This window comes from Oncorhynchus masou, chromosome 5 (assembly GCF_036934945.1).
Source record: "Oncorhynchus masou masou isolate Uvic2021 chromosome 5, UVic_Omas_1.1, whole genome shotgun sequence".
In the NCBI taxonomy this organism is placed as follows: Eukaryota; Metazoa; Chordata; class Actinopteri; order Salmoniformes; family Salmonidae; genus Oncorhynchus; species Oncorhynchus masou.
The window spans coordinates 78,187,452-78,215,182 of NC_088216.1; the positions used below are offsets into that span (position 1 = coordinate 78,187,452).

The window sequence follows — 27,731 nt, forward strand, 5'->3', positions numbered from 1 at the left end:
ATTTCCACATGACTTAGTTAACTTGATGAAAAGTCATTGAGATGAAAAGGTACTTGGATACTCTTCTTCATAGGGCACATCGAGAGGCTTTAACACCAGTCAATGAGGGGTCACCCCTTTACATGTGTGTGTATTAGGTAGTTGTTGGGGAATTGTTAGATTACTGTTTTAGATTTGTGTGTATTAGGTAGTTGTTGGGGAATTGTTAGATTACTATTTTAGATGTGCGTGTATTAGGTAGTTGTTGGGGAATTGTTAGATTACTGTTTTAGATGTGTGTGTATTAGGTAGTTGTTGGGGAATTGTTAGATTACTGTTTTACATTTGTGTGTATTAGGTAGTTGTTGGGGAATTGTTAGATTACTGTTTTACATTTGTGTGTATTAGGTAGTTGTTGGCAATTGTTTAGATTACTTGTTAGATATTACTGCACTGTTGGAACTAGAAGCACAAGCATTTCGCTACACTCGCATTAACATATGCTAACCATGTGTATGTGACCAATAAAAATCGATTTGATTTGTCAAATTAGTTCCAATATGGAGATCACCAATATTTAAACGGCTATGTAAGGTAGATAACTTTTACTTGTCGACATCTAAATATAACGTCCCTGACCTCACCGTGCACATACCGGTGTTTGTAATTGTCTAACAAAAGTGGGGCATGGACAGCTGACGTGCTGGTGCAGTGTTTTGTCCTGCGGCGCATCTTCACTCCCGACTGAGAAGAAGACCGCGGCGTCGCTATCTGTCTCATCCTCGGACAGATGAGTGACTGACTTTACCTGCCAGGGACAAACAGTGGTTTCAGTGCCATTTTTTTCACAGTCTGTGATACCCGTGTTTGGGTTTGCAACATCTTCAGCTTCACCTGTTATTCACGTCGAATGTCAAACAAATAGCCTGGGCTACAAAAACAATACGCAACAACGAGGGAAAGTTATCGTTGGCAACCCGAACTTCTGGCTGGACATTTGACAGTTTCTCAGAAGATTTGTCTTAATTCGATTTACTTTTACCAGACTGACTTTTGATGAGTACTGCCTCGTCTCGAATAAATCAGAGACAAACAATGGCATTGATGAACTGTCAAGATATCAAATTAGCCTTTTGAAACAAGATGGATAGAATTGTTCAACTTCTATAGATAGGCAGGTTTTCCCCCAATTATGAACAGCAAACCATCGCCAAGGACTTGTATTCTTCATTTTATATTGTATGCCTTCTGTTCATGAAAATAGAAATGTTTTGTTTCTTCAAACCCCGAGGATATTCCAGGACCAGGACTGGGTCCAGAAATGGGACAATATCCCGACACTCCTCCAACTCAACCTCAAGGCTATACTTTACCTTTATTCTGCTGCTTCTCATCTTCACGCCTAGAGTGGATTCTTCCTGGTGGTGAGTGCTTTCTTTCATGTGCGCTTGATCCTGCTGAAATAATCATATCGTTTCTATCCAAGATTACATCTTTAATTTATGTCTAGGAGAGCTCTGTCATTGATATCCAAGATTAGGTCTGAGTTTCCAGTAGTTTTGGATGACAAATTGTCTTCTTAATGAGCTAATTCTAGAATATTCCAAGACCTTGCAAAAGCTAGCCCTATTTATGTTGGCTATTTGGGAGTCGAAAATATAAGTGGGAAGAAGTCATATTGCCTAATGCATATATAATGGGTAAATATGAATGTAAGAAATAAAGACATCATTATAAACTCATTAAATATGCGAAACGTCTTGAACAAAGTCAAGATCAAATGTAAAGCATGTTTGGATTTCAATGAAGGTTTTAGGGAAATGGTTTAGGCATACAATCAAAAATTCTATAATAATAATTCTGAGGAGGCTACATTTGCTTTTCACTGAAACCTGAGTTCATGTCTATGTTTATCCCAAACCTGAGATTGCCAATTATGTCTTGAGAAATTTGAATTATCCTCGGGATGCAGGAGATGGGAACAATAACAAACACTAAATGATAGGCTATATCACTATTATGTGGCAATTGAAACACATTCAATATTCAATTAGTTTAACTCAATACACCCTTTGAAGTCTATACCTCCATCACACCTTAGAATTAGACTTATACCCTGCTGGAACCTGTAAAGAGATCGCAGCCAACTCCAATTCAAACAGCCACAGGGGGGATGTGTGTGGATTGGAGTTTTAAAACATCAAAACAAACAACTGCACACTGTGTTCATGAAGATACATGGACTGAGGGACTTTCCACTATCAATCTTGCATATTGGAAATGACAGATGCAGGCAGTGGCGCATGAAAAAGTGTTCCTTGATGATTTCTCTTGAGGGTAAGAACCCAGGGTGTATAAAGGAAGTGCCTACCTCCAACACTCTAATCTTACTGTGCAAAACGTGATAAATCAGCTTTTGGCTCGGGGCAAAATCTTAATTTTCTATTCTGTTTTTATAGTTGAACTAGTTAAAGTAGATTAAATAATTCAAGTGGGCTCAACTCAAAACGTCATTTTATGTAAACAACACTGAGGAATTGTATGACAGAATAAAAATAAGGCAGTGTGTGTAATTAAAACAGTGAAGTGAGACAGAGCGGGGAGACATGGTAGCTCTCTCCAGACTAAGGGTCTAAATGTGATTTATATAGTCCAGTTTCTTTTCTCATCATGATCTTGATCATTCAGATAACCAGCAACATGTTCTCTGGTGTTCTGGACTGATTGTCCTCCCTCCAAACTAAGTATGAGGCGTAGAAACAGTCAGGGTCTTTTGGCTCAGCTCTCTACGCTCTCTATGGAGAGAATAAACACCGTGTCTCTGCTCTGCTTTCCTGCTCAGGCTCTGGCAGCAGGGAATGAAGGCAGATTGTTGGGGGGAAGGGACAGGGACAGCCATAACTGGAATGGAAACCCTTTTCTGTTGCTGTCTCAGTGGCACGAAACACAATGTAGCTGTGATTAAGCCTGGCAGTAATGATGTTCGGTCATCGTAGGGAGCGGGAAAATTAGAGGAGCATGCCAGCTTATAGGAGACTGGGGACTTATAGGAGACTGGTGACTTATAGGAGATTGGTGACTTGTACCAGACTGGTGACTTGTAACAGACTGGTGACTTATAGGAGACTGGTGACTTATAGGAGACTGGTCACTCATAGGAGACTGGGTACTTATAGGAGACTGGGTACTTATAGGAGACTGGGGACTTATAGGAGACTGGTCACTCATAGGAGACTGGGTACTTATAGGAGACTGGGTACTTATAGGAGACTGGTGACTCATAGGAGACTGGGGACTTATAGGAGACTGGTCACTCATAGGAGACTGGGTACTTATAGGAGACTGGGGACTTATAGGAGACTGGGGACTTATAGGAGACTGGGTACTTATAGGAGACTGGGGACTTATAGGAGACTGGGGACTTATAGGAGACTGGGGACTTATAGGAGACTGGGGACTTATAGGAGACTGGGGACTTATAGGAGACTGGGGACTTATAGGAGACTGGGGACTTATAGGAGACTGGGGACTTATAGGAGACTGGTGACTTATAGGAGACTGGTGACTTATAGGAGACTGGGGACTTATAGGAGACTGGGGACTTATAGGAGACTGGGGACTTATAGGAGACTGGGTACTTATAGGAGACTGGAGACTTATAGGAGACTGGAGTCTTATAGGAGACTGGAGTCTTATAGGAGACTGGTGACTTATAGGAGACTGGGGACTTATAGGAGACTGGGGACTTATAGGAGACTGGGTACTTATAGGAGACTGGAGACTTATAGGAGACTGGAGTCTTATAGGAGACTGGAGTCTTATAGGAGACTGGTGACTTATACCAGACTGGGGACGTATAGGAGACTGGGGACTTATAGGAGACTGGGGACTTATAGGAGACTGGTGACTTATACCAGACTGGGGACGTATAGGAGACTGGGGACTTATAGGAGACTGGGGACTTATAGGAGACTGGGGACTTATAGGAGACTGGAGACTTATAGGAGACTGGGGACTTATAGGAGACTGGGGACTTATAGGAGACTGGTCACTCATAGGAGACTGGGGACTTATAGGAGACTGGGGACTTATAGGAGACTGGAGACTTATAGGAGACTGGGGACTTATAGGAGACTGGAGACTTATAGGAGACTGGGGACTTGTACCAGACTGGTCACTCATAGGAGACTGGGGACTTATAGGAGACTGGGGACTTATAGGAGACTGGGGACTTATAGGAGATTGGTGACTTGTACCAGACTGGTGACTTGTACCAGACTGGTGACCTATAGGAGACTGGTGACTTATAGGAGACTGGTCACTCATAGGAGACTGGGTACTTATAGGAGACTGGGTAGTTATAGGAGACTGGGGACTTATAGGAGACTGGGGACTTATAGGAGACTGGGGACTTATAGGAGACTGGGGACTTATAGGAGACTGGGGACTTATAGGAGACTGGTCACTTATAGGAGACTGGGTACTTATAGGAGACTGGGTACTTATAGGAGACTGGAGTCTTATAGGAGACTGGGGACTTATAGGAGACTGGGTACTTATAGGAGACTGGTGACTCATAGGAGACTGGGGACTTATAGGAGACTGGGTACTTATAGGAGACTGGTGACTCATAGGAGACTGGGGACTTATAGGAGACTGGTGACTTATAGGATACTGGGTACTTATAGGAGACTGGGGACTTATAGGAGACTGGGGACTTATAGGAGACTGGGAACTTATAGGAGACTGGTGACTTATAGGAGACTGGGGACTTATAGGAGACTGGGGACTTATAGGAGACTGGGGACTTATAGGAGACTGGTGACTCATAGGAGACTGGTGACTTATAGGAGACTGGTGACTTATAGGATACTGGGTACTTATACCAGACTGGGGACTTATAGGAGACTGGGGACTTATAGGTGACTGGGGACTTATAGGAGACTGGGTACTTATAGGAGACTGGAGACTTATAGGAGACTGGAGTCTTATAGGAGACTGGAGTCTTATAGGAGACTGGTGACTTATAGGAGACTGGTGACTTATAGGAGACTGGTGACTTATACCAGACTGGGGACGTATAGGAGACTGGGGACTTATAGGAGACTGGGGACTTATAGGAGACTGGAGACTTATAGGAGACTGGGGACTTATAGGAGACTGGGGACTTATAGGAGACTGGTCACTCATAGGAGACTGGGGACTTATAGGAGACTGGGGACTTATAGGAGACTGGAGACTTTTAGGAGACTGGGGACTTGTACCAGACTGGTCACTCATAGGAGACTGGGGACTTATAGGAGACTGGTGACTTGTACCAGACTGGTCACTCATAGGAGACTCGGGACTTATAGGAGACTGGGGACTTATAGGAGACTGGGGACTTATAGGAGATTGGTGACTTGTACCAGACTGGTGACTTGTACCAGACTGGTGACTTATAGGAGACTGGTGACTTATAGGAGACTGGTCACTCATAGGAGACTGGGTACTTATAGGAGACTGGGTACTTATAGGAGACTGGGGACTTATAGGAGACTGGTCACTCATAGGAGACTGGGTACTTATAGGAGACTGGGTACTTATAGGAGACTGGTGACTCATAGGAGACTGGGGACTTATAGGAGACTGGTCACTCATAGGAGACTGGGGACTCATAGGAGACTGGGTACTTATAGGAGACTGGGGACTTATAGGAGACTGGAGACTTATAGGAGACTGGAGTCTTATAGGAGACTGGAGTCTTATAGGAGACTGGAGTCTTATAGGAGACTGGTGACTTATAGGAGACTGGTGACTTATAGTAGACTGGTGACTTATACCAGACTGGGGACTTATAGGAGACTGGTGACTTATACCAGACTGGGGACGTATAGGAGACTGGATACTTATAGGAGACTGGAGACTTATAGGAGACTGGAGTCTTATAGGAGACTGGTGACTTATAGGAGACTGGTGACTTGTAGGAGACTGGTGACTTATACCAGACTGGGGACGTATAGGAGACTGGGGACTTATAGGAGAATGGGGACTTATAGGAGACTGGGGACTTATAGGAGACTGGAGACTTATAGGAGACTGTGGACTTATAGGAGACTGGGGACTTATAGGAGACTGGTCACTCATAGGAGACTGGGGACATATAGGAGACTGGGGACTTATAGGAGACTGGAGACTTATAGGAGACTGGGGACTTGTACCAGACTGGTCACTCATAGGAGACTGGGGACTTATAGGAGACTGGTGACTTGTACCAGACTGGTCACTCATAGGAGACTGGGACTTATAGGAGACTGGGGACTTATAGGAGACTGGGGACTTATAGGAGACTACCAGACTGGTGACTTGTACCAGACTGGTGACTTATAGGAGACTGGTGACTTATAGGAGACTGGTCACTCATAGGAGACTGGGTACTTATAGGAGACTGGGTACTTATAGGAGACTGGGGACTTATAGGAGACTGGTCACTCATAGGAGACTGGGTACTTATAGGAGACTGGGTACTTATAGGAGACTGGTGACTCATAGGAGACTGGGGACTTATAGGAGACTGGTGACTTATAGGAGACTGGGGACTTATAGGAGACTGGGGACTTATAGGAGACTGGGGACTCATAGGAGACTGGAGACTTATAGGAGACTGGAGTCTTATAGGAGACTGGAGTCTTATAGGAGACTGGAGTCTTATAGGAGACTGGAGTCTTATAGGAGACTGGTGACTTATAGGAGACTGGTGACTTATAGTAGACTGGTGACTTATAGTAGACTGGTGACTTATAGGAGACTGGTGACTTATACCAGACTTATAGGAGACTGGGGACTTATACCAGACTGGGGACTGGGGACTTATAGGAGACTGGGGACTTATAGGAGAATGGGGACTTATAGGAGACTGGATACTTATAGGAGACTGGGGACTTATAGGAGACTGGTCACTCATAGGAGACTGGGGACTTATAGGAGAATGGGGACTTATAGGAGACTGGGGACTTATAGGAGACTGGGTACTTATAGGAGACTGGAGACTTATAGGAGACTGGAGTCTTATAGGAGACTGGTGACTTATAGGAGACTGGTGACTTATAGGAGACTGGTGACTTATACCAGACTGGGGACGTATAGGAGACTGGGGACTTATAGGAGACTGGGTACTTATAGGAGACTGGAGTCTTATAGGAGACTGGAGTCTTATAGGAGACTGGAGTCTTATAGGAGACTGGAATCTTATAGGAGAATGGAGACTTATAGGAGACTGGAGTCTTATAGTAGACTTATAGGAGATTGGAGTCTTATAGGAGACTGGAGTCTTATAGGAGACTGGGGACTTATAGGAGACTGGGGACTTATAGGAGACTGGAGACTTTTAGGAGACTGGGGACTTGTACCAGACTGGTCACTCATAGGAGACTGGGGACTTATAGGAGACTGGTGACTTATACCAGACTGGTCACTCATAGGAGACTGGGGACTTATAGGAGACTGGGGACTTATAGGAGACTGGGGACTTATAGGAGATTGGTGACTTGTACCAGACTGGTGACTTGTACCAGACTGGTGACTTATAGGAGACTGGTGACTTATAGGAGACTGGTCACTCATAGGAGACTGGGGACTTATAGGAGACTGGGTACTTATAGGAGACTGGGGACTTATAGGAGACTGGTCACTCATAGGAGACTGGGTACTTATAGGAGACTGGGTACTTATAGGAGACTGGTGACTCATAGGAGACTGGGGACTTATAGGAGACTGGTCACTCATAGGAGACTGGGGACTCATAGGAGACTGGGTACTTATAGGGGACTGGGGACTTATAGGAGACTGGAGACTTATAGGAGACTGGAGTCTTATAGGAGACTGGAGTCTTATAGGAGACTGGAGTCTTATAGGAGACTGGTGACTTATAGGAGACTGGTGACTTATAGTAGACTGGTGACTTATACCAGACTGGGGACTTATAGGAGACTGGTGACTTATACCAGACTGGGGACGTATAGGAGACTGGATACTTATAGGAGACTGGGGACTTATAGGAGACTGGTCACTCATTGGAGACTGGGGACTAATAGGAGACTGGGGACTTATAGGAGACTGGGGACTTATAGGAGACTGGGGACTTATAGGAGACTGGGTACTTATAGGAGACTGGAGACTTATAGGAGACTGGAGTCTTATAGGAGACTGGTGACTTATAGGAGACTGGTGACTTATAGGAGACTGGTGACTTATACCAGACTGGGGACGTATAGGAGACTGGGGACTTATAGGAGACTGGGTACTTATAGGAGACTGGAGACTTATAGGAGACTGGAGTCTTATAGGAGACTGGAGTCTTATAGGAGACTGGTGACTTATAGGAGACTGGTGACTTGTAGGAGACTGGTGACTTATACCAGACTGGGGACGTATAGGAGACTGGGGACTTATAGGAGAATGGGGACTTATAGGAGACTGGGGACTTATAGGAGACTGGAGACTTATAGGAGACTGTGGACTTATAGGAGACTGTGGACTTATAGGAGACTGGGGACTTATAGGAGACTGGTCACTCATAGGAGACTGGGGACATATAGGAGACTGGGGACTTATAGGAGACTGGAGACTTATAGGAGACTGGGGACTTGTACCAGACTGGTCACTCATAGGAGACTGGGGACTTATAGGAGACTGGTGACTTGTACCAGACTGGTCACTCATAGGAGACTCGGGACTTATAGGAGACTGGGGACTTATAGGAGACTGGGGACTTATAGGAGATTGGTGACTTGTACCAGACTGGTGACTTGTACCAGACTGGTGACTTATAGGAGACTGGTGACTTATAGGAGACTGGTCACTCATAGGAGACTGGGTACTTATAGGAGACTGGGTACTTATAGGAGACTGGGGACTTATAGGAGACTGGTCACTCATAGGAGACTGGGTACTTATAGGAGACTGGGTACTTATAGGAGACTGGTGACTCATAGGAGACTGGGGACTTATAGGAGACTGGTGACTTATAGGAGACTGGGGACTTATAGGAGACTGGGGACTTATAGGAGACTGGGGACTCATAGGAGACTGGAGACTTATAGGAGACTGGAGTCTTGTAGGAGACTGGAGTCTTATAGGAGACTGGAGTCTTATAGGAGACTGGTGACTTATAGGAGACTGGTGACTTATAGTAGACTGGTGACTTATAGTAGACTGGTGACTTATAGGAGACTGGTGACTTATACCAGACTGGGGACGTATAGGAGACTGGGGACTTATACCAGACTGGGGACGTATAGGAGACTGGAGTCTTATAGGAGACTGGGGACTTATACCAGACTGGGGACGTATAGGAGACTGGGGACTTATAGGAGAATGGGGACTTATAGGAGACTGGATACTTATAGGAGACTGGGGACTTATAGGAGACTGGTCACTCATAGGAGACTGGGGACTTATACCAGACTGGGGACGTATAGGAGACTGGAGTCTTATAGGAGACTGGGGACTTATACCAGACTGGGGACGTATAGGAGACTGGGGACTTATAGGAGAATGGGGACTTATAGGAGACTGGATACTTATAGGAGACTGGGGACTTATAGGAGACTGGTCACTCATAGGAGACTGGGGACTTATAGGAGAATGGGGACTTATAGGAGACTGGGGACTTATAGGAGACTGGGTACTTATAGGAGACTGGAGACTTATAGGAGACTGGAGTCTTATAGGAGACTGGTGACTTATAGGAGACTGGTGACTTTTAGGAGACTGGTGACTTATAGGAGACTGGTGACTTATACCAGACTGGGGACGTATAGGAGACTGGGGACTTATAGGAGACTGGGTACTTATAGGAGACTGGAGTCTTATAGGAGACTGGAGTCTTATAGGAGACTGGAGTCTTATAGGAGACTGGAATCTTATAGGAGAATGGAGACTTATAGGAGACTGGAGTCTTATAGTAGACTTATAGGAGATTGGAGTCTTATAGGAGACTGGAGTCTTATAGGAGAATGGAGTCTTATAGGAGAATGGAGACTAATAGGAGACTGGAGTCTTATAGGAGAATGGAGAGTTATACGAGACTGGAGTCTTATAGGAGACTGGAGTCTTATAGGAGACTGGAGTCTTATAGGAGAATGGAGAGTTATACGAGACTGGAGTCTTATAGGAGACTGGAGTCTTATAGGAGACTGGTCACTCATAGGAGACTGGGGACTTATAGGAGACTGGGGACTTATAGGAGACTGGGGACTTATAGGAGACTGGGGACTTATAGGAGACTGGGTACTTATAGGAGACTGGAGACTTATAGGAGACTGGAGTCTTATAGGAGACTGGTGACTTATAGGAGACTGGTGACTTATACCAGACTGGGGACGTATAGGAGACTGGGGACTTATAGGAGACTGGGTACTTATAGGAGACTGGAGTCTTATAGGAGACTGGAGTCTTATAGGAGACTGGTGACTTATAGGAGACTGGTGACTTATAGTAGACTGGTGACTTATAGTAGACTGGTGACTTATAGGAGACTGGTGACTTATACCAGACTGGGTACGTATAGGAGACTGGGGACTTATACCAGACTGGGGACGTATAGGAGACTGGGGACTTATAGGAGAATGGGGACTTATAGGAGACTGGGGACTTATAGGAGACTGGATACTTATAGGAGACTGGGGACTTATAGGAGACTGGTCACTCATAGGAGACTGGGGACTTATAGGAGAATGGGGACTTATAGGAGACTGGTGACTTATAGGAGACTGGGGACTTATAGGAGACTGGGGACTTATAGGAGACTGGGGACTTATAGGAGACTGGGTACTTATAGGAGACTGGGGACTTGTACCAGACTGGTCACTCATAGGAGACTGGGGACTTATAGGAGACTGGTGACTTGTACCAGACTGGTCACTCATAGGTGACTGGTGACTTATAGGAGACTGGGTACTTATAGGAGACTGGGGACTTGTACCTGACTGGTCACTCATAGGAGACTGGTGACTTATAGGAGACTGGGGACTTATAGGAGACTGGTGACTTATAGGAGACTGGCGACTTATAGGAGACCGAAGACTTAAAACAGAAATGAGTCTTATAGGAGACTGGAGTCTTATAGGAGAATGGAGTCTTATAGGAGAATGGAGACTTATAGGAGACTGGAGTCTTATAGGAGACTGGCGTCTTATATGAGACTGGAGTCTTATAGGGGAATGGAGACTTATAGGAGACTGGAGTCTTATAGGAGACTTGATTCTTATAGGAGAATGGAGACTTATAGGAGACTGGAGTCTTATAGGAGACTGGAGTCTTATAGGAGAATGGAGTCTTATAGGAGAATGGAGACTAATAGGAGACTGGAGTCTTATAGGAGAATGGAGACTTATACGAGACTGGTGTCTTATAGGAGACTGAGTCTTATAGGATACTGGAGTCTTATAGGAGAATTGGAGACTTATAGGAGACTGGAGTCTTATAGGAGACTGGAGTCTTATAGTAGACTTATAGGAGACTGGAGTCTTATAGGAGACTTGATTCTTATAGGAGATTGGAGTCTTATAGGAGACTGGAGTCTTATAGGAGACTGGAATCTTATAGGAGAATGGAGACTTATAAGAGACTGGAGTCTTATAGTAGACTTATAGGAGATTGGAGTCTTATAGGAGACTGGAGTCTTATAGGAGAATGGAGTCTTATAGGAGAATGGAGACTAATAGGAGACTGGAGTCTTATAGGAGAATGGAGAGTTATACGAGACTGGAGTCTTATAGGAGACTGGAGTCTTATAGGAGACTGGAGTCTTATAGGAGAATGGAGAGTTATACGAGACTGGAGTCTTATAGGAGACTGGAGTCTTATAGGAGACTGGAGTCTTATAGGAGAATGGAGTCTTATACGAGACTGGAGTCTTATAGGAGACTGGAGTCTTATAGGAGAATGGAGAGTTATACGAGACTGGAGTCTTATAGGAGACTGGTGACTTATAGTAGACTGGTGACTTATAGTAGACTGGTGACTTATAGGAGACTGGTGACTTATACCAGACTGGGGACGTATAGGAGACTGGGGACTTATACCAGACTGGGGACGTATAGGAGACTGGGGACTTATAGGAGAATGGGTACTTATAGGAGACTGGGGACTTATAGGAGACTGGATACTTATAGGAGACTGGGGACTTATAGGAGACTGGTCACTCATAGGAGACTGGGGACTTATAGGAGAATGGGGACTTATAGGAGAATGGGTACTTATAGGAGACTGGGGACTTATAGGAGACTGGATACTTATAGGAGACTGGGGACTTATAGGAGACTGGTCACTCATAGGAGACTGGGGACTTATAGGAGAATGGGGACTTATAGGAGACTGGTGACTTATAGGAGACTGGTGACTTATAGGAGACTGGCGACTTATAGGAGACCGAAGACTTAAAACAGAAATGAGTCTTATAGGAGACTGGAGTCTTATAGGAGAATGGAGTCTTATAGGAGACTGGAGTCTTATAGGAGACTGGAGTCTTATAGGAGAATGGAGTCTTATAGGAGACTGGAGTCTTATAGGAGACTGGAGTCTTATAGGAGAATGGAGACTTATAGGAGACTGGAGTCTTATAGGAGACTGGAGTCTTATAGGAGAATGGAGTCTTATAGGAGAATGGAGACTAATAGGAGACTGGAGTCTTATAGGAGAATGGAGACTTATACGAGACTGGAGTCTTATAGGAGACTGGAGTCTTATAGGATACTGGAGTCTTATAGGAGAATTGGAGACTTATAGGAGACTGGAGTCTTATAGGAGACTGGAGTCTTATAGTAGACTTATAGGAGACTGGAGTCTTATAGGAGACTTGATTCTTATAGGAGATTGGAGTCTTATAGGAGACTGGAGTCTTATAGGAGACTGGAATCTTATAGGAGAATGGAGACTTATAGGAGACTGGAGTCTTATAGTAGACTTATAGGAGATTGGAGTCTTATAGGAGACTGGAGTCTTATAGGAGAATGGAGTCTTATAGGAGAATGGAGACTAATAGGAGACTGGAGTCTTATAGGAGAATGGAGAGTTATACGAGACTGGAGTCTTATAGGAGACTGAGTCTTATAGGAGACTGGAGTCTTATAGGAGCATCGAGAGATATACTAGAATGGAGTCTTATAGGAGACTGGAGTCTTATAGGAGACTGGAGTCTTATAGGAGAATGGAGTCTTATACGAGACTGGAGTCTTATAGGAGACTGGAGTCTTATAGGAGAATGGAGAGTTATACGAGACTGGAGTCTTATAGGAGACTGGTGACTTATAGTAGACTGGTGACTTATAGTAGACTGGTGACTTATAGGAGACTGGTGACTTATACCAGACTGGGGACTTATAGGAGACTGGGGACTTATACCAGACTGGGGACGTATAGGAGACTGGGGACTTATAGGAGAATGGGTACTTATAGGAGACTGGGGACTTATAGGAGACTGGATACTTATAGGAGACTGGGGACTTATAGGAGACTGGTCACTCATAGGAGACTGGGGACTTATAGGAGAATGGGGACTTATAGGAGAATGGGTACTTATAGGAGACTGGGGACTTATAGGAGACTGGATACTTATAGGAGACTGGGGACTTATAGGAGACTGGTCACTCATAGGAGACTGGGGACTTATAGGAGAATGGGGACTTATAGGAGACTGGTGACTTATAGGAGACTGGTGACTTATAGGAGACTGGCGACTTATAGGAGGAAGACTTAAAACAGAAATGAGTCTTATAGGAGACTGGAGTCTTATAGGAGAATGGAGTCTTATAGGAGAATGGAGACTTATAGGAGACTGGAGTCTTATAGGAGACTGGCGTCTTATATGAGACTGGAGTCTTATAGGGGAATGGAGACTTATAGGAGACTGGAGTCTTATAGGAGACTTGATTCTTATAGGAGAATGGAGACTTATAGGAGACTGGAGTCTTATAGGAGACTGGAGTCTTATAGGAGAATGGAGTCTTATAGGAGAATTGAGACTTATAGGAGACTGGAGTCTTATAGGAGACTGGAGTCTTATAGGAGAATGGAGACTTATAGGAGACTGGAGTCTTATAGGAGACTGGAGTCTTATAGGAGAATGGAGTCTTATAGGAGAATGGAGACTAATAGGAGACTGGAGTCTTATAGGAGAATGGAGACTTATACGAGACTGGAGTCTTATAGGAGACTGGAGTCTTATAGGATACTGGAGTCTTATAGGAGAATTGGAGACTTATAGGAGACTGGAGTCTTATAGGAGACTGGAGTCTTATAGTAGACTTATAGGAGACTGGAGTCTTATAGGAGACTTGATTCTTATAGGAGATTGGAGTCTTATAGGAGACTGGAGTCTTATAGGAGACTGGAATCTTATAGGAGAATGGAGACTTATAGGAGACTGGAGTCTTATAGTAGACTTATAGGAGATTGAGTCTTATAGGAGACTGGAGTCTTATAGGAGAATGGAGTCTTATAGGAGAATGGAGACTAATAGGAGACTGGAGTCTTATAGGAGAATGGAGAGTTATACGAGACTGGAGTCTTATAGGAGACTGGAGTCTTATAGGAGACTGGAGTCTTATAGGAGAATGGAGAGTTATACGAGACTGGAGTCTTATAGGAGACTGGAGTCTTATAGGAGACTGGAGTCTTATAGGAGAATGGAGTCTTATACGAGACTGGAGTCTTATAGGAGACTGGAGTCTTATAGGAGAATGGAGAGTTATACGAGACTGGAGTCTTATAGGAGACTGGTGACTTATAGTAGACTGGTGACTTATAGTAGACTGGTGACTTATAGGAGACTGGTGACTTATACCAGACTGGGGACGTATAGGAGACTGGGGACTTATACCAGACTGGGGACGTATAGGAGACTGGGGACTTATAGGAGAATGGGTACTTATAGGAGACTGGGGACTTATAGGAGACTGGATACTTATAGGAGACTGGGGACTTATAGGAGACTGGTCACTCATAGGAGACTGGGGACTTATAGGAGAATGGGGACTTATAGGAGACTGGTGACTTATAGGAGACTGGGGACTTATAGGAGACTGGGGACTTATAGGAGACTGGGTACTTATAGGAGACTGGGGACTTGTACCAGACTGGTCACTCATAGGTGACTGGTGACTTATAGGAGACTGGGTACTTATAGGAGACTGGGGACTTGTACCTGACTGGTCACTCATAGGAGACTGGTGACTTATAGGAGACTGGGGACTTATAGGAGACTGGTGACTTATAGGAGACTGGCGACTTATAGGAGACCAGAAGACTTAAAACAGAAATGAGTCTTATAGGAGACTGGAGTCTTATAGGAGAATGGAGTCTTATAGGAGAATGGAGACTTATAGGAGACTGGAGTCTTATAGGAGACTGGAGTCTTATATGAGACTGGAGTCTTATAGGGGAATGGAGACTTATAGGAGACTGGAGTCTTATAGGAGACTTGATTCTTATAGGAGAATGGAGACTGGAGTCTTATAGGAGACTGGAGTCTTATAGGAGAATGGAGTCTTATAGGAGAATTGAGACTTATAGGAGACTGGAGTCTTATAGGAGACTGGAGTCTTATAGGAGAATGGAGACTTATAGGAGACTGGAGTCTTATAGGAGACTGGAGTCTTATAGGAGAATGGAGTCTTATAGAAGAATGGAGACTAATAGGAGACTGGAGTCTTATAGTAGAATGGAGACTTATAGGATACTGGAGTCTTATAGGAGATTGGCGTCTTATATGAGACTGGAGTCTTATAGGAGAATGGAGACTTATAGGAGACTGGAGTCTTATAGGAGACTGGAGTCTTATAGGAGACTTATAGGAGACTGGAGTCTTATAGGAGACTTGATTCTTATAGGAGATTGGAGTCTTATAGGAGACTGGAGTCTTATAGGAGACTGGAATCTTATAGGAGAATGGAGACTTATAGGAGACTGGAGTCTTATAGTAGACTTATAGGAGATTGGAGTCTTATAGGAGACTGGAGTCTTATAGGAGAATGGAGTCTTATAGGAGAATGGAGACTAATAGGAGACTGGAGTCTTATAGGAGAATGGAGAGTTATACGAGACTGGAGTCTTATAGGAGACTGGAGTCTTATAGGAGACTGGAGTCTTATAGGAGAATGGAGAGTTATACGAGACTGGAGTCTTATAGGAGAATGGAGTCTTATAGGAGAATGGAGACTAATAGGAGACTTGATTCTTATAGGAGATTGGAGTCTTATAGGAGACTGGAGTCTTATAGGAGACTGGAGTCTTATAGGAGACTGGAATCTTATAGGAGAATGGAGACTTATAGGAGACTGGAGTCTTATAGGAGACTTATAGGAGACTGGGTACTTAAAGGATACTTATAGGATACTTATATGAGACTGGAGTCTTATAGGAGACTTATAGGAGACTGGACTATTATAGGAGACTTTTGGGAGACTGGAGACTTATATGAGACTGGAGACTTATAGGAGACTGGAAACTTATAGGAGACTTGTAGGATATTTATATGATACTTATGTGACACTGGAGACTTATAGGATACTTATAGGAGACTTACAGGATACTTATATGAGACTGGAGACTTATAGGATACTTATAGGAGACTTGTAGGATATTTATAGCATACTTATATGAGACTGGAAACTTATAGGATACTTTATATGAGACTTATAGGATATTTATAGGATACTTATATGAGACTGGAAACTTATAGGAGACTGGAGACTTATAGAAGACTAGAAAATTATAGGAGACTGGAGACATAGGCGAATGGAGTATTATAGGACACTGAAAACATATAGGAGACTAGAAGATTATAGGAGACGAGTCCTATAGTAGACTGGAGTCTTATAGACGACTTATAGGAGACTGAAGTCTTATAGGAGACCAGAGACTTAAAACAGACTGGAGGCTTATAGAAGACTGGATTCTTATAGGAGACTGGAGTCTTATAGGAGACTGGAGACTTATAGGAGACTGGAGACATATAGGAGACTGGAGACATATAGGAGACTGGAGTGTTATAGGAGACTGGAGTCTTATAGGAGACTTATAGGGGACTGGCGACTTAATGGAGACTGGAAACGTATAGGAGACTGGAGTCTTATAGGAGACTGGAGACTTATAGGAGACTGGAGTCTTATAGGAGACTGGAGACTTATAGGAGACTGGAGTGTTATAGGAGACTGGAGTCTTATATGAGACTTATAGGGGACTTGCGACTTAATGGAGACTGGAAACTTACAGGATACTGGGGACTTATAGGATACTTATATGAGACTGGAGTCTTATAGGAGACTTATGGGAGACTGGAGTCTTATAGGAGACTTATGGGAGACTGGTGTCTTATAGGAGACTTATGGGAGACTGGAGTCTTATAGGAGACTTATAGGAGACTGGAGTCTTATAGGAGACTTTTAGGAGACTGGAGACTTATAACAGACTGACGACTTATAGGAGACTGGAGACTTACAGGAGACTGGTTATTTATAGGAGACTGGAAACTTATAGGAGACTGGAGTCTTATAGGAGACTGATTACTTATAGGAGACTGGAGTCTTATAGTAGACTGGAGTCTTATAGTAGACTGGAGTCTTATAGGATACTTATAGGAGACTGGAGACTTATAACAGACTGGTTACTTATAGGAGACTGGAGACTTATAACAGACTGACGACTTATAACAGACTGATGACTTATAGGAGACTGGAGACTTATAGTAGACTGGTTACTTATAGTAGACTGGAGTCTTATAGGATACTTATAGGAGACTGGAGACTTATAACAGACTGACGACTTATAACAGACTGATGACTTATAACAGACTGGTTACTTATAGGAGACTGGAGACTTATAACAGACTGATGACTTATAACAGACTGGTTACTTATAGGAGACTGGAGACTTATAACAGACTGATGACTTATAACAGACTGATGACTTATAGGAGACTGGAGACTTATAGGAGACTGGTTACTTATAGGAGACTGGAGACTTTTAGGAGACTGGTTACTTATAGGACACTGGAAACTTATAGGAGACTGGAAACTTATAGGAGACTGGAGTCTTATAGGAGACTGGAGTCTTATAGGATACTTATAGGAGAGAGGAGTCTTATAGGAGACTGGAGACTTATAGGAGACTGGAGACATATAGAAGACTGGAGTCTTATAGGAGACTGGAGTCTTATAGGAGACTGAAGACTTATAGGAGACTGGAGACATATAGGAGACTGGAGTCTTATAGGAGACCGAAGACTTATAGGAGACTGGAGTCTTATAGGAGACTGGAGTCTTATAGGAGACTGGAGTCTTATAGGAGACTGGAGTCTTATAGGAGACCGAAGACATATAGGAGACTGGAGTCTTATAGGAGACTTATAGGAGACTGGAGTCTTATAGGAGACTTATAGGAGACTGGAGACTTATAGGAGACTGGTTACTTATAGGAGACTGGAGTCTTATAGGAGACTGGATTCTTATAGGAGACCAGAGTCTTATAGTAGACTGGAGTCTTATAGTAGACTGGAGTCTTATAGGAGACTGGAGACTTATAGGAGACTGGAGCCATATAGAAGACTGGAGTCTTATAGGAGACTGGAGTCTTATAGGAGACCGAAGACTTATAGGAGACTGGAGACATATAGGAGACTGGAGACATATAGGAGACTGGAGTCTTATAGGAGACCGAAGACTTATAGGAGACTGGAGACATATAGGAGACTGGAGTCTTATAGGAGACCAAAGAGTTATAGGAGTCTGGAGACATATATGAGACTGGAGTCTTATAGGAGACCGAAGACTTATAGGAGACTGGAGACATATATGAGACTGGAGTCTTATAGTAGACTGGAGTCTTATAGGAGACTGGCGTCTTATAGGAGACTGGAGTCTTATAGGAGACAGGAGTCTTATAGGAGACTTATAGGAGACTGGAGATTTATAGGAGACTTATAGGAGACTGGAGATTTATAGGAGACTTATAGGAGACTGGAGTCTTATAGGAGACTGGCGTCTTATAGGAGACTGGAGTCTTATAGGAGACTGGTTACTTATAGGATACTTATAGGAGACTGGAGTCTTATAGGAGACTTATAGGAGACTGGAGTCTTATAGGAGACTTATAGGAGACTGGAGACTTATAGGAGACTGGTTACTTATAGGAGACTGGAGTCTTATAGGAGACTGGATTCTTATAGGAGACCAGAGTCTTATAGTAGACTGGAGTCTTATAGTAGACTGGAGTCTTATAGGAGACTGGAGACTTATAGGAGACTGGAGCCATATAGAAGACTGGAGTCTTATAGGAGACTGGAGTCTTATAGGAGACCGAAGACTTATAGGAGACTGGAGACATATAGGAGACTGGAGACATATAGGAGACTGGAGTCTTATAGAAGACCGAAGACTAATAGGAGACTGGAGACATATAGGAGACTGGAGTCTTATAGGAGACCAAAGAGTTATAGGAGTCTGGAGACATATATGAGACTGGAGTCTTATAGGAGACCGAAGACTTATAGGAGACTGGAGACATATATGAGACTGGAGTCTTATAGTAGACTGGAGTCTTATAGGAGACTGGAGTCTTATAGGAGACTGGAGTCTTATAGGAGACTGAGTCTTATAGGAGACTTATAGGAGACTGGAGATTTATAGGAGACTGGATAGGAGACTGGAGACTGGAGACTGGAGTCTTATAGGAGACTGGCGTCTTATAGGAGACTGGAGTCTTATAGGAGACTGGAGTCTTATAGGAGACTTATAGGAGACTGGAGATTTATAGGAGACTTATAGGAGACTGGAGATTTATAGGAGACTTATAGGAGACTGGAGATTTATAGGAGACTTATAGGAGACTGGAGATTTATAGGAGACTTATAGGAGACTGGAGATTTATAGGAGACTTATAGGAGACTGGAGATTTATAGGAGACTTATAGGAGACTGGAGATTTATATGAGACTTATAGGAGACTGGAGTCTTATAGGAGACTGGTGACTTATACGAGACCATGTCACACTGTATGGTTGCTTCACTGCACTCTGTGTTCCAGTCTCAGTGGTCAGGGGTCACTCTTCGTTAACTGTGTGGACTCTTCCCTGTCTGTGAAAGTGCTTCTGAAGATCTCACACTTCATAACACTTTTATGGCATGTTTCACAGCGTGGGATTACAATGAAGCGGGACAGAATGGTTAAATTCACACTTTGTAAGAATTCCTGCTGTTCAATAGTCAATTAAACTGATGATGAATACCCATTGATTCTTGAAAAATATAGCTTGTCACGCATTTGACTGGACCTGACTTCACAATATACAGTATCTTGTTCTTCAGAAAGAAAACTAGAAAGAAACACGTTTGTTTTTGCATAATAATCGTCCCTGGAAGTTTCCCTGGCCTCCCACTGACAGTGCACCTGTCTATCTGATCTGCAGGTACATTGGAGCCCTGGGTGCACGGGTGATCTGTGACAACATTCCAGGCCTGGTGAACAAGCAGCGCCAGCTGTGCCAGCGCCACCCGGACCTCATGCAGTCTATTGGGGAGGGTGCCAAGGAGTGGATCCGCGAGTGCCAGCACCAGTTCCGCCACCATCGCTGGAACTGCAGCACGCTGGACCGAGACCACACCGTCTTTGGCAGGGTCATGCTGCGCAGTAAGTCTGTGTGTGTCCGTGTTTGCGTCTGCGTGTGTGTGTGTGTGTGTGTGTGTGTGTGTGTGTGTGTGTGTGTGTGTGTGTGTGTGTGTGTGTGTGTGTGTGTGTGTGTGTGTGTGTGTGTGTGTGTGTGTGTGTGTGTGTGTGTGTGTGCGTGCGTGCGTGCGTGCGTGCGTGTGTGTGTGTGTTAAGAGGTTTAGTATTCAACCACTTGAATCTTGGATGTTACATTCACTACATGAATTTGATACAGTACATAAAAGTGATGGATTGTTGTAGACTATTACAGAACTATAACGGGACCGCTCAGTTTCCTTTTAGACTTACAGACATCCCAGCCTTAAAGGGAAATGTCCAACAATGTTCAACTTCATGTTCATCATCTCCAGCACCTCTCTAACATTAGCATACGTGAAAATGGCACGTTTCTATGTTTTGTAGTAAAAAAGATAGAGGAATATGTGTTTTTCCAAGACATTATCGGTGTGCATCGTGTAATTATTACCAATTATGAGGAGTCGTTGCCTACTAATTTGTCTACTAATTGTCCTGTTATTGTCTACTAATTGGTTGATGTCATTGCAAACACAGATCTTCCTCTATCTTTTTTTTTACAAAACATAAAAACATTATATTTTCACATATGCTGATGGTGTGAAATTTCCCTTTAAGGGTATATGCATGTTATATACATATCTCAGTTCAACACTTCATACAACAGTTTATCATCTCTATGTACAGATGCGGTCAAATATATTGGCATCCCTTGCAATTGTGTGCAATGTAGCAGAATGTTCTGTTTTCTCTTTTCAATGGAATGGCTGTTTTTACCCTGTAAGCACCTGCAACTTACCACAGGTGAGATAAATTATATAGTAAATGAGAAAACTTGCCTCCAACCCAATGAATTTGAATTTTTGAATTTTTTATAATTTCACCATTTTTTATTATGAAGTGAAAAATCTCAAATTCAGTTTAGGTAATTTTTGGGTTCTGTGTAAATCAAACAAAGTTTTTTCAATTTCAACTTCTTTTAGAATAAATAGATAATCGTGCAAGGGTTCTGTCTGCAATAAAGACCTTTTGTGGCGACAACTCATTATGATTGGCTGGGCCTGGCTCTCCAGTGGGGGGGACCTGGCTCCCAAGTGAGTGGGCCTATGCCCCCCAGGCCCACCCATGACTGCCCCTCTGCCCAGTCATGTGAAATCCATAGATTAGAGCCTAATTTATTTATTTCAATTAACTGACTGAACACCTGATGAAACTAAGGAGTATTTAATACATCAGCTGTCCAGGTGGCTGGTCTCAGACGATCCCGCAGGTGAAGAAGTCAGATGTGGAGGTCCTGGGCAGGCGTGGTTACACTTGATCTGTGGTTGTGAGGCCGGTTGGATATACTGCCAAATTCTCTAAAAAGATGGAGGCGGCTTATGGTAGAGAAATGAACATGCAATTCTCTGGCATCAGCTCTGTTGGACATTCCTGCAGTCAGCATGCCAATTGCACGCTCCCTCAAATCTTGAGACATCTGTGGCATTATGTTGCGTGACAAAACTGCCCATTTTAGAGTGGCCTTTTATTGTCCCCTATACACTGTGTAATGATCATGCTGTTTAATCAGCTTCTCGATATGCCACATCTGTCAGGTGGATGGATTATCTTGGCAAAGGAGTAATGCTCACTAACAGGGATGTAAACTAATTTATGCACAACACTTTAGAGAAATACGCTTTTTGTGTGTTTTGAACATTTCTGGAATATTTTATTTCAGCTCATGAAAAATGGGATTATGTTGTGTTTATATTTTTGTTCAGTAATAGTTTCACCTTCTCCAGGAATGAGGAGAGTTGCAGAAAGTGGGTATTTTCTGAAGACAGGTAGCAGATAGACAGATCCACATGGTGATGTCTAAACAGTAATAGGAGATGTAAATATTTGGGTAGATGTTTCTGGCAGGCAGACAAAGCCGTGCTCCCTGACATATCGCCTGTGTTCTGGTTCATTGCGTGAGGAGGAATGAAAACTAGAGGTGGGTGGGAAAAGCAGACCAAATAACCCTGTATCTGCTCTCCTCTCAGATGAAAAGATACCTAGTGACTGAGAAAGCTGCCATCTGTGCAAATTAAAGGGTGAAAACGAGAGGCACCTTAAATGGGCTGTTGGTAGCCATGTTTCTTTGTTCTAGCTATCCACCATAGGCCTGCTGTACATGGACGGATTGTACAGGAACATTGTACAGAGACAAACATGCCCAAGTTCCAAGGAACGTAGACACTGTTTAAATTTAGATTGCATGGGATATAGTGCACACAAACAGATTTTAATCAAATATAGGCATGTTTGTTTCTGTGCAATGTCATCTGGACTATGCAAGTCGAAAGCTTTCAGTTGGGCATATGTTAGTGTTCAAAGCATGAAGTTGGCTCTAGACTGATGTAACTACAGTGTAACGACATGATTACTACAACAAAACAAACTCTGCTAGTATAGTGTAACCGCCTGTTTGAGACTGACTTTGTTTTGCCTGTTTGAGATTGACTTTGTTTTGCCTGTTTAAGACTGACTTTGTTATCACCAAAAAAAACAAAGATAAAAACAGCTCCAGCCTCACTTTCACCAATTCAGACCATCTATTTCTATTGTGAATTGGCCATAACCAGGGACGGCCAGCTCTAGTTCCATGTGGACTGTCTACGGTTTTCCTACTCTTCAACTTGGTGACTGATTATAGAACTGACAATTGAGGTGTGTGTACTCTCAATCCATTCAATCAATTCCATAATAAATTACATTCATGAATCAGGGAGTGTAGACAATTCCAACTACTGAATCCTGCAAGATACTGTTCTTAATTATACAACTACCTTTTTTGCCAAAGTTGAGATGCTGAAAAAAAAAATTTGCCCACGCAACAGAGGTCTATATTGGTCCACTAATACAGGACTAGTAAAGGCCCAGTGCACTACTTTTGTAAAAAAAATATTTTTCAATTCTTTTAAACTTTTTTAATAAAGTTATTATTATTTGTTAAAAATTATTGGGGTGCTGCAGCACCCCTTCTTCCCACAGCTATGGGAACACATCTGCCCCTCCCTTCCCTGACCTTAACAGAGGCTATCTAACAATGACATCTTCTAACACAAAATCTCCTCCATCATATCACCCCAGGTAGCCGGGAGGCAGCATTTGTGTACGCCATCTCCTCGGCAGGCGTGGTCTATGCAATTACTAGGGCCTGCAGCCAGGGGGACCTCAAGATCTGCAGCTGCGACGCCCAAAAGCGGGGCCAGGCTAGTGACGACAGGGGCGAATTTGACTGGGGCGGCTGCAGCGACAACATCAACTATGGCATCAAGTTCACCAAGACCTTTGTTGATGCCAGAGAAAAGATGGTGAAGGATGCTCGGGCACTGATGAATCTACACAACAACCGCTGTGGACGAATGGTGAGCAATGGCGTAGGGGTTAAGGGGCATTATACTTTTTGAAATGTGCACTGTGGGGCATCTGGACTTGATACACACAGCTAACTGGCTGACAGGCAGTCCCTTTCAACTAACAGAGCATGCTATAACTACTGTGTAACAACATGGTTACTACAATGGAACAGACATTGCTGGTAAAATTCAAGCCACTGTTGAACAGACATTCTGTAAATGCTCTAGACGTGAATAGTGAGTGTAAAGGTCACAAGTGAGCCTGTGTCTTAACCACCAATGACATTATCCAACCATTTCGATTTCAGGCAGTGAAGCGCTTTATGAAACTGGAGTGCAAGTGTCATGGCGTCAGCGGCTCCTGTGCCCTCAGAACCTGCTGGCTGGCCATGTCGGACTTCCGGAGGACCGGGGACTACCTCCGCAAGAAGTACAACACGGCCATCGAGGTGACCATGAACCAGGATGGCACCGGGTTCATGGTGGCTGACAAGGACTTCAAGGGAACCACCAAGAATGAGCTGGTGTATGTAGAAAAGTCCCCTGACTACTGCCTCATGGACAGAGCAGCAGGTGGGTCAACTCAACCAGTTCAAGGTGTTAGGTAGGGCCAGGAGTTTTTCTTCAACACATGACCTGACAGAGAAAAACACAAGATGTTTTAGCTATGGCTAAGAGGAAATCTCTTTAGGCAAAAAATTTGAGTATATGATTCAGAATAATATCACACTTAGTCATACATAGTTTGATGGATGTTATTCAAATACTTATTGCTCTGAGTCAAGACTGTTACCCAGAAGGTAGATAATACAGTGGCCTACTCCTCAAATACGTCTATGAGAATACCAGACTCATCTGCCGAAGGCCTGCATACCTGCATAGCTTAGAGTTCAATTATTTGACCTTTAACTTCTCTCTAATTCCAACTGTGTTTTCTCTGCCTTGGTAATCTCTGTTTCTCATGCCCCTCATGTCCTATCACTTCAGCAGAGAGCTCAAAGAGCTCTAGAACAGCTAACAGGCTCTGGTTATGATACCTTGGATCTATTGTGTGTTACTGGTATCTTCCTAATCTCTGTTAGACCTATGGTTATAGGTTGACACCTAGTGAACTAATGTTAATTAAGAAGAGAAGCTACACTACGCCCCTAGACTACTTCAAGGTGCAGCAGGGCTGATTTTAAAGGGCTTATAGCTCTCGTATCCGCTAATCTCTATTGTATAGGAATTCACACCCTAAGGATATACCAGGGTAATTTTTCAAATCCTTCTGTGGTCCCTATTAAGCTCCACTCCCAAATGCTCAAGGGGAATACCTCCACTCACACCCCTTCACTCACGGGCCGGCTTGTCTTTAACCATGGCGTCTGTCTTGTGCCCTCTCCAAAGGCTCCCTGGGAACGGCAGGGAGAGTCTGCAACAAGTCTTCTAGAGGCACAGACAGCTGCGAGGTCATGTGTTGCGGACGGGGCTACGACACAATGCGCGCCAAGCGAGTCACCAAGTGCGAGTGCAAGTTCAAGTGGTGTTGCGCCGTGGAGTGTAAGGACTGTGAGAACACTGTGGACGTTCACACCTGTAAGCCCCACAGGCGACCCGATTGGCTGGACCAAACCAGACGCTGAGGCCCATTCTTTAAAAGGACGTAGTAGTGGTCAACTGCATTGTGGGATATGTATTTCCTACTCCTGACTCCTTACGCACTCCTTTCGGACCTCCATTACCTCTGACATCCCCTTCTGAAGTGACATCCTAAAGAACCTTTCCCAAGGCGCCGTATCCCAACTTGGTTTGGATGGTGCAGTGCTGTATGGGACTGTTCGGTGGGAAGGCTTTCTAAGAGAATGTTTGGGCTGGGAGAGGGGATAGTTCCTATTTATGTTTTTGTTTGTTTGAGTTGATTGTGTGCTGCTTCCAAGGTGCTGAGGACACTATTTTTCTACAGACATTCATTCACACAGTATCTGTTGTGGAAATGCAGAACAGGACATTGTACTGTGAGCACACCAGAGATTGAGTTAGGATTGTTGGCTGGTGTATGTGTTGTTGTTTTTTTGCTTTGTTTGCTATGTTATCTCTAAATCTGTGATCACTTTGTTCAGTGTTTCATTGGCCTTACAATAGAAAGAGATGAAGAACTGAAATTGTACTCTGCTTGATATAATGGAAAGACTGCATGTATTCAGTTGTTAGGAGTAAAAAATTATATTTAAAACAGGAGGACTTGCCCTCATGCCTTACCCTACTGGTAAAGTGCATTGGGATGGATGTACAGCAGAAAGTCTAACGATCAACGTTTACCGCGGGCCAGAAAGCTGCTCTATAGACACTAATGTAAAGTACCAGTCAAAACATTTAGACACACCTACTCATTCAATGGTTTTTCTTTATTTGGACAATTTTCTACATTGTAGAATAATAGTGAAGACATCAAAACTATTAAATAACACATATGGAATCATGTAGTAACCAAAAAGGTTTTAAACAAATCTAAATATATTTTATATTTGAGTTACCACCTTTTGCCTTGATGATAGCTTTGCACACTCTTGCCATTCTCTCAACCAGCTTCACCTGGAATGCTTTTCCAACAGTCTTGAAGGAGTTCCCACATATGCTGAGCACTTGTTGTCTGCTTTTCCTTCACTCTGCGGTTCAACTCATCCCAAACCATCTCAATTGGGTTGAGGTCTGGTGATTGTGGAGGCCAGGTCATCTGATGCAGCAGCTCCATCACTCTCCACCTAATGGTCAAATATCCCTTACACAGCCTGGAGGTGTGTTGGGTCACTGTCCTGTTGAAAAACAAATGATAGTCCCGCTAAACGCAAATCAGATAGAATGGCGTATCACTGCAGAATGATGTGGTAGCCATGCTGGTTAAGTGTGCCTTCAATTCTAAATGAATCACAGACAGCATCACCAGTAAAGCACCCCCACACCTCCTTCTCCATGATTCATGGTGGGAACCATACATGCAGCGATAATCCGTTCACCTACTCTGCGTCTCACAAAGACACGGCGAATGGAACCAAAAATCTCAAATTTGGACTCATCAGACCAAAGGACAGATTTCCACCGGTCTAATTGCTCGTGTTTCTTGGCCCAAGCAAGTCTCATCTTATCATTGGTGTCCTTTAGTAGTGGTTTCTTTTCAGCAATTCGACTATGAAGGCCTGATTCACACAGTCTCCTCTGAACAGTTGATGTTCACATGTGTCTGTTACTTGAACTCTGTGAAGCATTTATTTGGGCTGCAATTTCTGAAGCTGGTAACGCCAATGAACTTATCATCTGCAGCAGAGGTAACTCTGGGTCTTCCTTTCCTGTGGTGGTCCTCGTGAGAGCCAGTTTCATCATAGCGCTTGATGGTCTTTGCAACTGCACGGATTGACTGACCTTCATGTCTTAAACTCATGGACTCTTTGATTATTTGAACTGTTCTTGCCATAATATGGACTTGGTCTTTTACCAAATTGGGCTATCTTCTGTATACCACCTCTACCTTGTCACAACACAACTGATTGGCTCAAACGCATTAAGGAGAGAAATTCCACAAATTAACATTTAACAAGGCACACCTGTTAATTGAACTGCATTCCAGGTGACTACCTCTTCAAGCTAGTTGAGAGAATGCCAAGAGTGTGCA

At 43.5% G+C, this 27,731-nt stretch overlaps 1 protein-coding gene across 1 annotated transcript; it reads left to right on the forward strand.

The window, feature by feature from the left end:
• Nucleotides 1-733: 733 nt before the first annotated feature.
• Nucleotides 734-27,731, forward strand: LOC135540316 (protein Wnt-2b-A-like). Its single transcript, XM_064966903.1, has 5 exons — nucleotides 734-1,403; nucleotides 20,422-20,642; nucleotides 23,814-24,091; nucleotides 24,391-24,655; nucleotides 25,472-27,731. Exons 1-5 carry the CDS (start codon nucleotides 1,234-1,236, stop codon nucleotides 25,705-25,707), a joined length of 1,170 nt encoding a protein of 389 aa, XP_064822975.1. The 5' UTR covers nucleotides 734-1,233; the 3' UTR covers nucleotides 25,708-27,731.

Coding starts and splice junctions, on each gene's coding strand:
- LOC135540316 (XM_064966903.1), top strand. CDS start 1,234: ATGAAAATAGAAATGTTTTGTTTCTTCAAACCCCGAGGATATTCCAGG. Junction 1,404..20,421: donor AGAGTGGATTCTTCCTGGTG/GTGAGTGCTTTC, acceptor TCTGATCTGCAG/GTACATTGGAGCCCTGGGTG. Junction 24,656..25,471: donor CCTCATGGACAGAGCAGCAG/GTGGGTCAACTC, acceptor CCCTCTCCAAAG/GCTCCCTGGGAACGGCAGGG.